Consider the following 18,610-nt stretch of genomic DNA (forward strand, 5'->3'; position numbering starts at 1 on the left):
TTGTGCCATAATTAGGTATTTCTCTCGCACTTGTATTGTTATCTTGCTTGACCACAATTATTAGGATTTCTAGTTTTTGTGGCAGTGTAAATCTGGCTTTTTTATTTTGGCTTCATTAATTGTTCTTTCTAACTGCCGACCCCAAATAATTGGGACAAGGCCCGGATGATGATGATGAATTGTTCTTTCTATCTGCTGCTTGAACTATCCAGATTGGGGTGTTCTGGCCTTGTTGTGATGATAAGTCACTTTGGGGACCTTTTTGTTTGGATGTTTGTAGTATATCTAACTATAAAAGTTTTTGCTCTGTAGAAAGAGGACGAGAAACCTAAAGAGAAAGAGAAAGGCAAGTCGAGGAACATAGATCATTTCATGGAGGAATTGAAGCTTGAGCAAGAGCTTAGGGAGAAGCGTAATCAGGAGCGTGAACAGTGGCGTGACGGGAGGCATAATGAATCTTCTGCTGTAAGTACCTATGACCATCAATTCTTAACTTCATCACTATGTTTATGGCACTATGTTTCAAATGAGTTTTCCTGTCTGAATTCAATATATTCGGAATAAAAAGGAGAAATATTGTGAACAAATTCACCAAAGATATTGTTTATTTGATGAGTGTCATATAATATTAGACTAGCATTTTAAGGGATTGTTTTTGAGTTTCAATGGTGAACTCCACCTCTTCTTGAACTAATTGTCAATGTCTGCTTTAACTTCCTTAAGATGCAAAGGAATGAAATACTTCATTAACCATCATGACCTCTAGTATATCCACAGTACTTTAAGAAAGTTGCTGCATGGCTCTCACACTCAATATCATTTAACGAGTCACCTTGAACCTGAAAGGGTGCTTGGAGGACATCTCGTCGTAGGTTTCTCTATTATGAAATTTCTTTGAAGGGAATGATCCTACGAGACCTGATTCAGTGCTAAAATTTTTAGGAGCTTTATCTGCAGTATTCAGTAGCCTTCCATGGATCTTGGAGATGATCATCTTGACTATCTGTAGTAGGTCAAATACAGTGTAGGTTGGAGTTTTACATGTTAATGTTGGAGTTAGTGTCATGTGGTTATCTCCCAAGCTTAACATACTGTCAATTCTACATTTTAGCACTTGTCAATTGCATATTTTGTGTTTTTATGATGGCTGGATAATTAGAAGGCCTATATTGGTTTTACTCAGTGGTTTAAAAAATGGATCGATGACCGGGATTGGGCATCCCAAAAACCGATCCGGATCGGCGAATCAGCCATCCGGATCTAGAATCGAGCCGAATCGCTCGGATTAAGCCTTAAAAAAATCCAAAAAAATTATTAAAATTCATTATAAATGTTGTCTTGTAGGAATCCAATAAGATATGGGGCTACTACATTATTAACTTTCATTGTTTTCATCAATTTATGAATATTGAGATGTTCTTTCCCTATATGAACTTATGTTGATTATTAAATTTACATCACACAAAAGAAATCATAGAATTATCATGGATTAAGTATAGAATCATATATGGACTACAATAAAGAGTTGACTAAATCGATGAAAAATTGGCCACTAAAATCTCGAATTGGCGGAAAACCCTAATCCGCTAAAAAAACCCAAATTATTACAACCTAACTAACTATAATACTATATACCAACAAAATTTTATAATTATTTTATTATATAAATAATAACAAATCCAAAATATTTTATAATATCATCTAATTTAAAATGTATTATTGACAACTGTAAGAAAAATAGTACACTACATGATTTATAATACAAAACTTAATAAATAAAATAAAAGATTTGGTTATCAATGTAGAAATTATTAGAATACGTACCAATTTTCTTTAATTTTTTAGGTTTCTAGAATAAATTAGTAGAAGAGATTGTTAGTAGAAGAGAGAGATTTCAAATGGCCTCATTGTATGAATCCTATCTTTAAATTAATATTACTAAATTTATTTTAAAGACCATCATGTTATAAAAATAAAAAATATAATTAGACCATTTATTCCTAGGTTGTATTAAGAAATACCTTTTATTTTTTTGACAAGAAATACTTATTGTGTTATCTTTTATTTTTTTTTACAAGAAAACTATGATACTTGTTGATTATCATTTTTTTTTTTTTTTGACAAAAGAAGAAGATGTACTACATTTTTTTTTGCTTGTTGTATTACTTTTTATTTGTTTTTAAAAGAAAAATAAAAAAATGATGCTGCCAAAGTACATTTTATTTTTTTATGCCTTTTGTTTTATTTTTTTGCAAGAAATACTTATTATATTACCTTGTATTTTTTTACAAGAAAAATAAAGAAATGTTGTATTATCTTTTTTATCTTTATCTTGAAAAGCCTTTTATTTTTTATTTTTTCTATTTTTTTACAGCAGTATTTTCTGCCTTTGTTTATTTTTTTGACAACAAAAAAATGACGACGGGCGCTAAGGGGTTCGAACCCAAGACGTCCCATCGAAAAATCGGAGTTCTCAACCAACACGCCACGTCGTCTAATGTGATTTTATTAGCTTCTATAATAATATATATTCAATCGTTTTGCTTTAATGATTTTTTGTGGGAATTATCCCACATCGAAGGATGAGCGTCGCTTTGTTCTCTATAAAGTCCCGTGCAATAGATATTACATTACACGTGTAGAAAAGCGAGGGGGCAGACATGTGAGGTGAGTTGCCACGTGTGGAGGTTTTTTAGGTGCCACGTGTTGCTCCCGTGAGGCGGCCACGTGTAAACCCAAAAATTACTGCGATTTACTATTGGGAATCTCCTGGTTCTCTCTGTACACCGGCGATTCCCGATTTTTTAGTGGAACCGGCTCGATAGCAGACGATTCCCCAGTCGAACCGGGTGAGTCCGGCTCGGCTCTGCGAGTTTTCAAACCCTGGTTTTACTGATTTGATGTTTGGGAACTACTCCTCAGCAAGTTTCTCCTTGATTTGTTCACTATAATTTGATTTTGTGTAACCCCAATATATGCAAGCTCCTTAACGATAAATTAGTTAGAATGGTTGTCCATCCTGTTTATGGCATTGCCTGGGTTTTGAAATTTTAATGTCATATATTTTCAACGTAGTTTTTCTGTTCTCAGCAGCCAACTAGTCGTTTTGATGAGCTGCCTGATGATCTGGATCCCAGTGGAAAGCTTCCTGGGTCATTTGATGATGGGGATCCTCAAACTACGAATTTGTATGTCGGAAATCTTTCACCACAGGTAGCAATTGCTCGTTGTCATGGTCTTCCTTATATATTAGTTATTTTATTTATATGGGTCCTGTATCCCTATATTAAAATTGTTGCCACAATTCTTTTCTCATACCTAATTGATATATTGACTGAGCTTTATTAGGTGGATGAGAATTTTCTTCTTCGGACATTTGGTAGATTTGGGCCTATTGCCAGTGTGAAGATAATGTGGCCTCGAACAGAGGAAGAGCGGAGGCGGCAAAGAAATTGTGGATTTGTTGCTTTCATGAATAGAGCAGATGGTCAGGCTGCAAAGGATGAGATGCAAGGTATGCCTTCTGGAATTTTCTCTTGATCAATATGTAAAACCCATGCACTTAGGTGCTGGCAGGTTATGTATCCAAAATAAAGAGTTGGCTGGTATTGTGATATTACCTGTCAATTGAAATGCAGTTTATACCCAATGTTCAAGAAAGCGCAGGTGCCCCACCTAGGTGCTTGCCCAGGAACAGGGTACCCTTAAGACTTAACTCATTAAGGTATCACATAATTAAGGTATATAACGTCATTAAGATGCTAGTTTTAAAACAGTAAGACTTAGTTTTACAGTAAGTCTTAAATGACTATATAAGATGTAAAAATAATAGAATATCAAAGCATGACACATTGAACAAAAAGGAATCAACTATTTATAAAAGAATACGAAATATGCGCAATTTCATCGTCCGAGTGAGGAAAAATTGAATTAATCACAAAAAAATTCATTCTTTCAACTACAACCATGTAAATATATCGTAGAAGAAAAAAAAGGGTAAAAGAAAAAACAAATGATTCACAACATAATACGTTATAGCAAATTCAAATCAAAACCCTTATTCAAATATGATAGTACTTTAAAAATATCAAAATCAAATCAATGTCGATGCAAACCTCATCTATTGGGTCACCAAAAGTCCTCAAAATCGACTACTAGAAGCCCCAAAAACACCCACAAACTATCTCCTTTGTTTTGGGAAGAAATAAAAAAAATCGATAATTTATTGATCTTTCGATAAATCATTCTCTCTAAAGGGAACGGTTTTGGTTTTTGGGTTTGGATTATCCCCCAAAACCCTTTTTCCCCTTTTTTCTAGAGGAAAAGTAACAGGACCCTTGCCAAGTTTTTTTCTGCCTTTTTCCAAATTGTCTCGAGGTGGCGCCTTGCCCCTCTGGGTGGGATCCCAGATGCTGGCCGCCTAATAGCTTCGTCTAACTAGCGCCTAGGCGTTTTTGAAATTTTTCCGCCTAGGACGGCTGGGCGGCTGAATTTTCGAACATTGTTTATACCATGCAATTTTTATCTTGCCGGCATTGCCTCTGGAATCTTCTGTTTTTCATATGTTGTGTGGCTTTGATTGCTTGATGAATTAACAAGACTAATGTTGAACACTTATTGGGATCAAAGAAACTTCTGCAAAATTCTTAAAAATAAAAGAAGGGATTTATCCCATATATACGTCTGACTTGTGTATACGACATGCAAAAATATCCCTATACAACTGTCATGACAAAATCGTCCCTGAATCGATAGACTAATTTCATGAACTAAAACGACATCATACATCTAAGCACCCCCCTCAAACTGGTGCATTTAGTAATGTTGTGTGACAGTTTGCTCACAAGCTAATCATATAGCCTTGTAGTAGGTGTGTTGGTAATAAATCAACAAGTTGGTCCTCATAAGGAATGTAGAGGAGGGTGAGAAGATCACGAGGCACCCACCCTCTAACAGAATAACAGTCGGCCTCAATATGCTTGGTTATGGTTACCGGGAGCACTTTTGCTTTGGAATCTCGATCCCGCACTCCGAGTGACCGGATCTTGATTCCAGACGCTTCCTTGCGTATTTGGATCTTGTATTTGTAGTTATGGAAACTCGATCCCTATTATTTGGGAACGAGTTCCCTAGTGGGATCTAGATCCGCATGCCCAAGATCATGGATCCAATATCATTCGGAACTATGATTCCAACATACCAAGAACCGAGTATCCTATACTATGGGAGCGAGCTACACCTACGAAGTTATTTCCTTCATACATAGTATTTGGTTTTCCTCAAATTTTCTACGACGCACACATTTTCCATTGAACCTAATATGGTCGTGCATGAGCACAATATATGTGCTCAATCGTCGATTACAAACTTAGTCGAAATGGAAGTCTAGTCCATCCTGGGTAAATATTGCCCAGCATCGAGTGCCAATTTAGAGAAGTGTATTGTATAATTAAGGTTTAGTGATGCACTGTACCACAATAATGTTGTTTACTGAATTTGGTGTGAAATCATGCTCCAATGCATCACAATAAGGTTTTTCACTGAATTTTGTATGAAATCCTGCTCCAATGCACCCCAGTACTGTTGTTTGCTGAATTCGGTATGAAATTATGCACCAATGACAAAAAAAATTCAAAGGCTATCTCAATGCCATCATTTTTTATGTCATTGATACCTTGGAACCGTGGATTTGGAAAGAGTTAAACATGCTCTCTAATGGAACTCACTCTCAGTTTACAATATATGAAAATAGTGAATTTCGGAACCCCGTTCCTAAGAATGGCACAATACGATCCCTTTTAGTAGGGAACTCGCTCCCATCCAGATAGCAATGTGCTCCCTAGAAGTCATGTGACTTGCTTCCATCCCCAGGCCATGTTCGAAGCTCGCTCTGCCGCCTAGGGAACTCTGACCTAGACTCGCTCCGCGCTCCTTTTCCCGTTCCTGTTCCTGTTCCCAGAACTTCTCACGTTCCCATTCCCGGTAACTATGTGCTTGGCTCCATCATGGAATACATGATTAGTGGCAATCCTTGTAGCACTGACATTATCACCATGGAGTGACATTGGAGATGAAGTACAAACACCTATAGCAGAAAGAAATAAGTTAATTGCAAGTGTCCTATAAAAAATATAGATGTAGCATGATATTTAGTTTCGAGACCTGATTTTGGAACCACATTGTGTTCTTTGCATCACTAAATACAATATCCTATAATTGATTTTTGACCATCTAAACAACCTTCCCATCTGAGTCAGCATATGGACAAGCTGAATGTCCGAGGTGACTGAGAAAAAGATAACAATCAAGTGTAGACTGAATATACTGAATGATGCAGTGAACAGCAATCATATGAGCTTATTGAGGACCTTGAACAAACATGCTAACAGATTGAACTGCATATCTGATTTCTTGTCTGGTAATCGGGATGAACAACCTTCTAACTGCCACTGTATATTTGGACTGTATGGTGGGTTCCCATCAGATGGAGATAATGGAACATCAAGTTCTGTTGGGTTATTAAAATCTTCAAATTAGTGAGGTGGGCTCAGGAGAAAAGATCACAGGCATACTTATGGAGTAACCATGATGCGTCAAGCAGATCGAGAATTCTCTAACTGAAGAAAATATGATAAAGGCCCTTGTCTTTCATCTGAAATTATTGCTGTAAAATATATCTCATCTGAGAAATATTTTGTATGATCAACTGTGAGAACTATGCCATCTACATCGACTAGTTAACTGCAACCTTTCTTCTCTCTTGAATGATGCACGTACAAGGATCTGTAGAGCATTGAGTGAACCCCTCTAACGAAAACTAGTCTAAAACATTCAAACCAAGCGCAAGGACCTTTATTGGGGCCGTAAATGGCTACCTCATAAAAAGAATCTCACCACATGCTTGCACAAATCCTATTATTTGATAGCTGCAATTAGATGACCAACACTCGGAATAGGTTCTGCCCACAAACCATTAGGGTCAATGGATTGTAGAAGTGATGTACATGTGGTCTTTATAATGTGGTTCTTATGTTTTGCAACCCCATTTGGCAAACCCATTTTGTTCTGGGGTGTGTGGACATGTGCTTGTTGAATGATAATATTATCACTGAAATGTCTTTTCTGAGATAGGTGTTCACCATACGGCTGATTCTTGAGAATTTTGATGTCTCTTTCAAGATGGTTTTGAATCATTTTGTAGAAGGTGGCAAACACATCACAGACAATGGACTTGTTTTTCAGGGAATACACCGATGTATGATGAGAGGTATCATCCTCAAAAATTACATAATACTAGGAACCGATTTTGGATAAAACTGGAGGACTCACACATCAGAATGAACAACATCAAATATGTTCTTCTATTTTCAAAAACAGGAAAGGGCAATGTTGACAGTTTGACCAATTTACACGTATAATAGTCTAAGTCATTATTGAAATTCTTAAAAAAAACTTCATGAAGAAGAAGGAATAGTTTTAGACTTAAAACTACTTCTTGAGCCTATTAGAACCACCAGAGATGCCAAGTACAAAGAGACGAATGTGAAACAACTGTAACCATGAACTGTGATTAGCAGGCTCCAAAAAAAATATCTAGGCATAAGATTTGATGTGCTTTATGACCTCTCCCAATCAGCTTCCTTGTTGAGATAACCAATGTTAGGCAATATCATGAATAAACCAAACTAAGTAATTTTTGATCTACTAACTGGCGAACAGATGAGTATTAACTGATCCTACTTTGCTGGGACTGAGTTTAGAACCATTGAAAGTGTAGGGGAACTGTTACCTCCAAAATAAACTGGCGAGGATATTAATTTGACATTCCCAGTCATGGGTCGAGTTGCGTCAGAGTCGAGGAACCAGACAGACTTAGAAGATCTGGATGATGTATTTAGGTTCCTTGACAAGGAACGTCCTCGAAGCAATGTTACTAGATTCACTTCGAAGACCTTGTTTTGGCGGGAAAAGGGAACCACTTGGGCTATTTGGCAGTTTTGAGGGAAGGTTTTTGGGTTTATTCTTTTAAGACTAAAGGAGTATGTACATTTAGGAACTTTAAAGTTTCAACAAAGATTTTATAAGATTATGAATATTAAGAATGCAATCGTTTTAAGCTTTGTATATAATTAGCATATATGTTTTAAAATTGGAAATATTAGGGGTATTTTAAAAAAAAATTACGAATATATTCAGTTAGCAGGTGATTGATTTGCTCTGCTTGGTTTAGGGTCTAAAGAAGAGAATAGAGTGGTTTCGGCCAAAGCTAACTGAATCTGATATTATTGCACTCAAAGTGCTTGGAGAACCTGCTGAAGTGTGCCTCGTTTTATAGCGCCTTAGGGCAAAAAGTATGTGGAGGAACTTGCAACTGGGAATGGTGTATGAAGAACAATTTATTTGTGGTGATTCTCAATATTCATTCCATTTGATTTACTGATATGGGTTTCAGATGATTCCATGTTCCACAATTAAAAGAGATTGACAAGGATGTAAGAATGAACTGAACTGTTGCCTAGAACCTTGGAAAAAACAGAGTTGTACTTGTGGATCTGAGGAAGTTTGAATGATCCATGGAATCCTAATTATTCGTGAAGCCACTCTCCTTCAAACACCCTGAAATTTATGGTGCCATTGCTACAACTGCTGCATTATTTGCCACAGTTCTCCAGTGCCAATACAGTTCCAGTATAATGCAGATGCAGTACTGCTGCAATAGATAGATTGCTGATACAGAATTGATCTTCTTAATGTTGTCATGGATCCAAGGTTTAGAGTCCAGAACTAAGAACTTTTTGATCCAGATTTGCTGATACTAGACAGATCTAAGTTTTTAATTCAATCCTAACTCTGATACCATTTTAGAACTAGTAAACTTGTGTAGATTTCTCAGCGATGAAAATAAGGGGTTGATCTGATATATACATACAACTGACTGAGATATACAAAGTCAAAAGGTTCTATGCTCCTGCAGGAGACTCCATTTACTCCCTTGGGGTAAACCCAATAAAGGGGTGCTGTTAAAATTTTGGGATGCAACCTCTTCAACCTAGTGGCAAACCTCATCCTCCCCCTCCCCCCCCTCCCACCCCCCACCCCCCACCCCCCCAAAAAAACAAAAACGAGGAGAGCAACAAAAAACAAGAAAAAAAAAAAGGAAAAAAATCGCATTCATTATGTGCCTAGAAAAAAGAAAGTCCCAAGATTGAATAAAGACTGTAATTTTTTGCAAGGTGGGATCTAAGCCTTATACCAGAGGGTATTGACAGTGGATCACCTCCGAAAGAGAGGCATGCTCTTACTCAACCGTTGCGCTATCTGTTACTGTGAAGAGGAGACTAACACACCTCTTTCTCCATTGTCTAGTGGCTGAGAACCTCTGGGGAGTGTATTACACCTTTTCAGGTGGGTTTGGATCACTCCACTGACTGTCGCAGCCCTGTTCAACCTATCCCATTTCCTGCCCTGGCCAAAACCAGGGGCAATGCTTTGGAAGGCTTCTGTATCTGCCACTTTGTGGGTCATTGGAATGAGCGCAATCATAGAATTTTCAGAGGAGAGAGAACCTCTATATAGGGCCTCATGGAGCGCATCAAAGCCATAGTCCTTTTTTTGGGTCAAAAACCACAAACCCTTTCAATCCTACTCCTCTTCGGACTTCCTGCTGAATTGGCAAACATTGAGCCATGTCACTGTTACTTGGGTTTATCGAGCCTAACTTTGGAGACCTTCAAGACATGGATGGGTCAAACTAAATTTTGATGGCTGCTCTCTAGGTAACCCAGGGAGCTGGGGTTTGGGGGAATCTACAAAGACAATTTTGGCAATACCGTCTTATCCTACTCAAAATCTATTGGAATTGCTGATAGCATCACTGTCGAAGCCCTTGCACTGGTTGAGTGTTTGAGAGCGTCCAGGTCTGTGTGGGATGACCACTTCACCACTGAAGGAGGCTCCAAGTCTATCATTTCTTGGGTCTGAGGATTTGTCGCCCACCCATGGAGGCTGGCTTACATTTTTGATGAAATATTGGACGTCGCTAGGCTCATTCACATTTACTGGACACATTTGGCGAGAGGCCAACTCTATCGCTAATACCCTCGTGAATGAGGGTGTGCAACGTCTTTGTCTAGGAGAGAAACCCACTAACATTTTTTGCAGATTAGTGGCCTCCTTAATTCCTTCGTTTCATAGTGGACATATAGCATTTTTTGTAATTAACTCACCACCTTGGTGATTTTTGTATACTGCACCTTTTTTGGGGGCTATTTTTTCTACTGTCTTTCTTCCCTTAATACAAGTCAAATTTTTGCCCAAAAAAAGAAGAAAAAGTCTGAAGAACTTGAAATCCGTTCTTCTTTTTGACAATAATCAATTTGTGGCTTCTATTTGGATCCCTATCTTTCAAAATTAAAAAATCCTCTTACGTGGCTCTTTCACCTATAAGAGTAAGCATACAATATGTTCCTACATAATCCAGTATACGTGCTCATATATAAATACTCTATAAAAAGCAGTTCTGTCAAACTATCCTTGAATCAATAGACTGGTATTGCATCTATCCCTTCTTATCTTCTATCCCTTCTTCTCTTCTCTTCTCTTCTCTAACAGCTGACCAGGGATTGCATCTCGCTGCTGCTAGCAGCTAAAACTCTCTCGGTAGACCTTTTCTCTCCTCTGCATGCTCTCTAGTTCCCCCTTCTTCTTGCTTTGAGTACTCTATGTACTCTCTCTCCTCCTCTCCTTTCTTCTATTCTCTCCTCTCATCTCTTCTATTCGTTCTTCGCCTCTCTTCTCTAACAATTGACCAGAGATGCAATCTCGCAACTGAGGCTACCTCTCCCCCTCTTATCTCTCCCAGTTCTCTCCTCTCGTCTCTTCTTCTCTCCCTCTTATCTCTCCCAGTTCTCTCCTCTCTTCTCTTATTCTCTTCATACTTCTGCCACCTCTTGATAGCTGACTTGAGACTTCATCTCACATTTGGAGGCTCCTCCTTTGATGGTCGGAATAGAGGTGTGATGGTTTTTTAGGGAAAAACCAAGATAGATACGAAACAGAGGTAACCAACAATTTTGGGGAAAATAGAATTCGGATAATGGGGAAAAATTACAGCCCCTATCAGTTTCAAAGGCTTTTTGGGTGTGGAAGGTCTGCTGGATAGCCCCTCACTATTAGCCGGAGCTCCCATTTTGTTCCACAATACCTCTGTTTTTTGTCTATCTTGTCTCCACATCCCTACAACCTCACCAACACCACCCCTTTTTTTCCTCTACGAGCTACTCCCTCTCCTAGCAAAGGAAGCACGTCAGAACGTCAGTCGCTTAGCTTTTGAAGGAAATTTAAAGCTCGGCGGTTGGAAGCAAAACCTGGATAGAGAACTTTTTGGGTGTTTGTTGAACTCCGATCACTTCTATTGTTGTAAATCTTTTTATTCTTTTTTGACTTTTTACCTCTCCCTCTTTCTCCTCCTTCTCTTACTACTTCTGTTTGTCTGAGCGCCCTCTTTAGGTTATAGTCAAATGTATTCTTACCACTTAATTACAATGTTAACCTTTCTCAAAAAAAAAAAAGACTGGTATTGTACCTATGGAGTATTTTTAGGGCCCCAAATTTGGGGGTTGTAACGTCCTCAACACAGCGACCGACCTCAAAAAGGACAAGTACACTCTCTATACATACCTAAAAAAGGTCCTAAAATTGAACATAGGGCATCAAATTTTGGATGGTCAGATCTTAGTGTTTGGAACTCAAAATCCATTTATTTTTAAAATACTCTATCCAATGATTCTGAAGCGAGTATCAAAAGTTGAGGTTGAGGAAATCCTTCTTTACCCTTGAAAATACCATCTGGTGATTCTAAAGTACATCTAAATTTCAGAGCTAGAAGATCCTCCTAATTAGGTATTTTGCCCAAGGGATCTATAGCTTGCTTCTTAGGGAGGACGCTATATGTGCTGTACAAAAAATGTTCATAAACCAGTTTGGACTTTCTCATCCCTTTTTAAATAAATTTTTCATCTCAGTATCATTACAGGATTAAAATTTGTGCTCCTACAGGAGCACATTATATACTGGGCCCTTGGGCAAGAAGTTTGCTAGGATTTTTTTTTTTTTTTTTTTTGAGCCTTGAATTTGGGGCTGTAACCTATTCAACCTAGGAACCAACCTAAAAAAAGGTTGAATGCGGACCCCAAATTGTAAAAATTGGAACACAAGCCATCTTCAGATCGTCAGATCTAGGTGTTTAGGAATTCTAAATCCTTTTTTCGTCCTGAAATTGTTCATCTGGTGGTTCTAAGATGATTCCAAAATTTCAGATAAGAAAAATCCTCCCAAGTGGGTGCTCTTCCTAAGGAATAGCTGTGCAATTTGCTCCTGTGGGAGCAAGCCATATGCGGATTATATTCTAGTATTATGTGATTAATGTTACGATGTGCTTGTGTTTCATATTTTGTCTTGGTACTTCCTTTTTGCCTTGAAATAAAATATCGAAACTGTATTGGGCCTTTTCACTTCTTAATTATAGTTTTTTGATGATGTTATTATCATTATCATGTGTGTACGCGCCTGAGATTGTGCACTCGTATGACCTTTTTAATGGCATGGGGCCCCATGCCATGTCAGCTGCTCATATCCATATCCCTGTCAGATCAGCATGGCAAAGAAGAACCTTCTTGAACATTGCCATACATGGTTCCTTGTTTCCATTTTTTTTCCTTTTGGTGTAATGTCTTAGTGACTTCAATATATGGTTGATCATGCTCTTTTTGCTGATGTGTTTCCTCTAGGAGTAAAAATTATTCCGGAATTTCCACCATCACTTATTGTTAGTTTGGCTTTCTGGTTGGATGGTTTTCTGTGGAGATGCTGCCCAATGTCTATGTTTCAGGGCATGTTCATAGTGAGAAGGAATGGTTTCTGCAAAGGCATTTCTGTAGGGAGGATGCAAGTTGTGGAGTGCATTAAAATGTGTATTATGGCTTGATTTCTTCTCAGGACTAAGGATGAAAAATCCAGTGTCACGTTGGAGAGTGATTGAGGCATTCATTGTTGCTTAGTAGTGGTGTCGAGGGACCCTCTGTATGGTGTTGTGATCATTAATTTCGATGGTAGTTCCTTAGGATTTGTGACTTGTAGTATTGTTTTGGATTATCTCCGATCCAGTGCATGGTGTTTGCAAAACCATTTTTCGCCATGCTAGAAGTTCCACAATTGCTGCGTTAATTGCCATTAAAAAGAGAAAAAGCTCTCTGAGGAACTAAGTCTTCTAATCCCAGAGATGATTAAGGACACGAGCCCACAAAGTAATTGTGTTCCTAAACTGATCACAATTTATCCAAAAAAAAAAAAGAAAAAGAAAAGAAGAAGAGCAAAAAACACTGTACCTCTCATTTTCTTTTTTCTAGTACTCAAATGAATTTCTGCTATTTCGAAGAACTTTTTGATCATGTCGTTTGCTGATTGCAGGGGTGGTTGTTTATGAATACGAACTGAAGATAGGATGGGGCAAGTCTGTCTCACTTCCAGCACAAGCCCTCCCTGCTCCTCCACCAGGTCAAATGGCCATCAGAAATAAGGATGTATGTGAATTTGGAAGCTGTCATTGTCTTTATTTTGTGCTACTTTTGGGTGTGTAGAAGTGGGAGATACCACACTAGCAGATAAAACAGCTATTAACAGATAAAACAGTGTCACTTTTCTTTGGGCGATTTCTTATGATTTGTGTGCAGAGTGACTTGCTTATTTGTTGATGCCTGCATTATGATGATATCGTTAGCTATATATTGCAGGGTGCAACTGTCATATTGTCCGGTCCTGAAGGTCCTCCTGTGACTTCTATGACAAGTCAATCCTCTGAATTGGTGAGTATATTTAATTGAAATTGAACCAAATTATTATTTCTGGTAGTTTACATGGAATGGTTTGCAATGCATCAAGCGTCTGCGCATGGTGATTTAGAAAAAGAAGATGGGGGAAGGCGAGTTGGTTTGGGGAACATCATGGATGTCGAGAAGATTGAATTTGGTTGAATGTTACCCATATATTGATACTAGTTACCAAAAACTGTTACATATCTAATTTTATGTTCATTTATCTGACCTTTGGATAGTCTTTTGTCCTTTGTTGTGTGTTTCATGGTGAACTTGGTAGAAACAAATCCTTCCATTATGTGCGGGGCATAGTTGTACGTTAGCATGTGATGTTGTTCCTTCTTTGCTCACTGTTTTCTTGCCTAAAGTTGGTAAACTAAGATTCTTCGTTTTGTTTACTAGCAAACCCATGCATTTCTGATGATGCTTTCTATGGATTTATTGGCTTATTCTTCTGATTGTGTATTCATGTATATGAATTCCTTATTAACTGGAGTTTGATGTTTTAATTAAACTATATTGTGATGTTTTAGGTGCTTACCCCAAATATTCCTGATATAACGGTCGTTCCACCTGATGACGATCACTTGCGCCATGTAATTGATACCATGGCTATGCATGTGCTTGATGATGGATGTGCATTTGAACAAGCTATCATGGAGAGGGGTCGTGGTAATCCTTTGTTTAATTTCTTATTCGAACTTGGATCTAAGGAGCATACATACTATGTCTGGAGATTGTACTCCTTTGCACAGGTACGTGTAATCATTCCTCCTCACATTTTGGTAGACAAGTCATATGATCCTTGTCGTGCTTGGTTATGATTGGGAAGTATTTTTTGTCATTATTCGAAGATTATTTTCTTTCCAAATACTATGCACATTCGTCAGTTTGGCATCTGAGGCGTGCCAATGTGCATCTGACACAAAAGGATCTGGCTACGTTTCTAGTCTGATGGGTATTTTGTTTTATGGAAATTCAGGGGGATACTCTTCAGAGGTGGCGTACAGAGCCTTTCATCATGATAACCGGTAGTGGGAGGTTAGTGAAACTGACTTCTATTTGTTCTCCACCTTTTATGGCTTTCTGCAAACTAAAGTTAATTGATGATGTCAGTGTTTGTTTCCTTCATAACAATGAACTTTATATGATTTTTGGCTTCCATTATTATTATTATTTCCACCATAATTCTTTCTATGTTTTTATAGATGGATACCTCCACCTTTGCCTATTAGCAAGAGTCCAGAGCTTGAGAAAGAATCGGGCACGACATTTGCGGCGGCGGGAAGAAGCAGAGTAAGTGGCCTCATTTATTAAAACATTCTCCTTAGAAGGACCTTTCATGAAGTTTTTGAGTTTTCTGGACTCCTGTTTTACATTTTTATTATGACTAGATTGTTACCACAATTGGATCACCAAATACAGTTTACATTGTTGAGTAGTTCCAATTTGATATACAAGTTCTCGTTGGGTTGTGCTAGAGGGTGGAATTAGAAAGGACTTTGACCGATCCGCAGAGAGATCAGTTTGAGGATATGCTTCGGGCTTTGACCTTGGAGAGAAGTCAGATAAAAGAGGCAATGGGGTTTGCTTTAGATAATGCCGATGCTGCTGGAGAGGTACTCTGTAGTTTGACAATTTTCATTTCTTATGTAGCACGAAGATAGGATTAATATGCTTGATTTTCCTCAGTTATCTGCTTGGCTATTGGCCTTAACATGTTTGTTTCATGCTTTTATAGGTGGTTGAGGTTCTCACGGAGTCATTGACTCTTAAAGAAACACTTATACCAACCAAAGTAGCCAGGCTTATGCTCGTCTCTGATATCCTCCACAACAGCAGTGCTCCAGTAAAAAATGCCTCCGCATATCGTACCAAGTTCGAAGCAACCCTGCCTGATATCATGGAGAGCTTCAATGACCTGTACCGTAGCATCACTGGAAGGATCACCGCCGAAGCCCTCAAGGTGTGCGCCATAGCTCGGGGTTTTTTTTTTTTTTACTTTATTTGGGTTAGTAAGCTGGATTCTTGTACTACTTTTCAGACTAATTTTTGTCAATTCTGTTGATTACAAGATGTTGTTGCTTGTGATTTTGGAATTTGATGCAGGAACGAGTATTGAAGGTCCTCCAAGTCTGGTCAGACTGGTTTCTCTTTTCCGATGCATATGTGAATGGGTTGCGAGCTACTTTTATTAGATCGAGTAATTCAGGGGTTATTCCCTTTCACTCGATATGTGGGGATTTACCAGAGATGGAGAACAAAACCACTTCTACAGATTCAGGTGAAGGAGCCAAAGTAAACCAAGATGCCGCCTTGGCAATGGGGAAGGGAGCTGCTGTGAAAGAGCTACTAAATCTCCCTCTTACCGAGCTCGAGAGGAGGTGCCGACACAATGGTTTGTCTCTTTGTGGTGGAAGAGAGATGATGGTTGCAAGGTTGCTTAGTCTAGAGGAGGCAGAAAAGCAAAAAAGCCATGATCGTGATGATGACTTGAGATATGGGCAGAGGTATTCGAGGGAAGAGAGTACTTGGAATGTGTGTGATGCAGGGCAAAAAGAAACCAACAGTGGGGCCGAGCCATGGTCACATTATGGGGAAGAGGTTTTCAGGTCACAAAGCAAAGCGCCATCATCATCAATGACTCCAACACTACCCATTCCTCAGCCTGAGCTGAAAGCTTTTGCAATAAAGAAAGGGAAATCAGACCCTGTTTTGCCTATATCGAAATGGGCTCGAGAAGATGATGCAAGTGATGATGATGAGGATAAGAAAGGCCTTGGTTTAGGCTACTCTTCCTCTGGAAGTGAGGATGGTGGTGATGGTCCTCGTAAGGCTGGAGATCCTGAAGTCTCTGGTGATGCCAGCCTTCCATCATATGCTGACAGTTTGATGAGTGAAGAATACAGGTTATATTTTATTCCTGTAATTTTAATTTCGAGTATTGATTCTGTTTGTATTTTTCAGTAATTGAATGGTCCTTTTCACTCACTGTATTGTTCCTATCATGATCTAGTGTTTGTTTATAGAGTGGCTGCTTTCTGGCAAACATATAGTTGATATAAGAGTTGGTGTTTTGCAGACAAAAGCTAAGGAGTTTAGAAGTTGCTGTGATGGAATACCGTGAGTCTCTTGAAGAACGAGGTATTAGAAATCCAGAGGAAATTGAGAGGAAAGTGGCAGCTCATAGGAGACGTCTACAGTCTGAGTTTGGCCTATTGGATTCTTTTGGAGACGCCTCAGGAAACAGCAAACATTTCTCTCGGTCATCAGGTCAGTCAAAGACCCTTGTTTTATTTGCAATTGGTTGCTGGCTTTACCCATTCTGGCTACGTGAATTATATGCATTTGGATTGTTTCATGAGGTGTTTGTGGGGGGGGGAGGGAGGGGGGGAGGCAGGGAGCAGCAGGAATCCCATGCGGGTGGATGCATTCATGTATAATTTCTTCTAGTTTTTTATCTTGTGGATATATACATCCATGTATTGGTTTCAATCTTTCATCATGCTTGGTTTCCCCTGATTGTATTGTCCAAAATTAAATCTAATAAATTGTCCATTTGTCCTACAGTTTTCCTTGACTTCTCTGCATTTTGTAGTATACTGTTTATCCTGACTGAATTCTCCTAGAACCTCGCTCTTTAGCCGCTATAAATTTCCTGCTTACATTACTGTGGGCATTTCACAGCTTTGCATTAACTAACAAGATCTTGATATAATGTAGAGAGGAGTTCATTGGAAAGAAGAGAGAGAAGGGATGATAGGAAGCGCCATCGAAGCCAAAGCAGAAGCCCTCCACAACGCAAGTCATCAAGTAGGGAGAGAGAGAGGGAAAATGAGGCTGACAGAGACAGGGATCGGGAGCGTCATCGTGAAAGAGAACGAGGTTCCCATGATGAGCGAGAGAGGAATGAGAGTCGCGAGAGAGAGGATTTTGATCGGGATAAGGGCAGGGACCGAGAGAGAGAAAAAGATCGTGAAAGAAAGAGAAGGCCTAAATGATCTTCTGGTGTATTGGAAGTGAGCAGTAAACTTACCTGCCTTAAGTACCATTTGCTTTGTAGGTTGGAGCATTCAAGGAAGTCGTTGCTGTGGGCTTTGCCATGTAACATGAATCACTCGGGAATTTCTTGGTAGTGGAAATTTCAGCAGTTACGGGATCTGTGGTGGGTGATTCAAAGATGGCAATATTTCTTGATGGGTTTTGTGTTAAATGTTCTACAATGGCCAAAATGCTGTAGCTTTTGGTGTTGCTCTCCGCTGATAAAATCACGAATTTTGTCATCGTTTGGATTCTGCTGAAACTGCGGTTGGAAAGTGGAATGCGCCTTGACTGTTATGTATATTTGTTATTTATCAGTTATCAAAAATTTTCATACAAAACTGTTGATGAAGTTGCTGGTCAAAATGCCTGGACTTATTTTTTGCCTACAAAGGATCTCAAATTTGTTCCTAATTATCGGTAATGAATATGAGATTTCTTCTTTATATATTGCTTTGAGATAAAAGCTTTTGTTTCGTTTCCTTTTCCTATGGCTAATTCTTTCTTTTCTGCGTATGATCTCCTTTTCTTGTTTGGTCTTTTTCATGGTTTTTGCACATATCCATTTATATTGTTTTCTGCCTTTCTTTTGTCTCGTAATTTTCATTGGTAAGTTTATCCCTTCCAGTTCTTATTTATTATTCATTATTATTGGGCAGCCTGACTCCCAATCCTTTGGAAGTATATGCTATGTTCCC

At 38.6% G+C, this 18,610-nt stretch overlaps 1 protein-coding gene across 7 annotated transcripts in view; it reads left to right on the forward strand.

Annotated features, from left to right (window-relative positions):
• The window catches only part of LOC18448215 (protein RRC1), a 46,767-nt gene extending 28,409 nt beyond the window's left edge, over positions 1 to 18,358 (forward strand). For 4 of the 7 annotated variants that reach the window (XM_088867607.1, XM_088867610.1, XM_011630226.3 and 1 more), the window contains 13 exons: positions 313 to 465; positions 3,091 to 3,213; positions 3,349 to 3,514; positions 13,468 to 13,580; positions 13,791 to 13,862; positions 14,405 to 14,626; positions 14,854 to 14,912; positions 15,080 to 15,167; positions 15,353 to 15,490; positions 15,613 to 15,837; positions 15,981 to 16,780; positions 16,954 to 17,144; positions 17,595 to 18,358. In XM_088867607.1, the coding sequence (XP_088723733.1) occupies positions 313 to 465; positions 3,091 to 3,213; positions 3,349 to 3,514; positions 13,468 to 13,580; positions 13,791 to 13,862; positions 14,405 to 14,626; positions 14,854 to 14,912; positions 15,080 to 15,167; positions 15,353 to 15,490; positions 15,613 to 15,837; positions 15,981 to 16,780; positions 16,954 to 17,144; positions 17,595 to 17,872 (2,628 nt within the window). In that variant the 3' untranslated portion in view covers positions 17,873 to 18,358. The remainder of the gene's footprint in view (positions 1 to 312; positions 466 to 3,090; positions 3,214 to 3,348; positions 3,515 to 13,467; positions 13,581 to 13,790; positions 13,863 to 14,404; positions 14,627 to 14,853; positions 14,913 to 15,079; positions 15,168 to 15,352; positions 15,491 to 15,612; positions 15,838 to 15,980; positions 16,781 to 16,953; positions 17,145 to 17,594) is intronic. The other 3 variants (XM_088867608.1, XM_020675979.2, XM_088867612.1) reach the window with 1 other exon arrangement.
• The last annotated feature ends 252 nt before the right edge of the window (positions 18,359 to 18,610 follow it).

This window comes from Amborella trichopoda, chromosome 5 (genome assembly GCF_054954075.1).
Source record: "Amborella trichopoda isolate Santa Cruz 75 chromosome 5, AtrichopodaSantaCruz75HAP2 v2.0, whole genome shotgun sequence".
Classification (NCBI taxonomy): domain Eukaryota; kingdom Viridiplantae; phylum Streptophyta; class Magnoliopsida; order Amborellales; family Amborellaceae; genus Amborella; species Amborella trichopoda.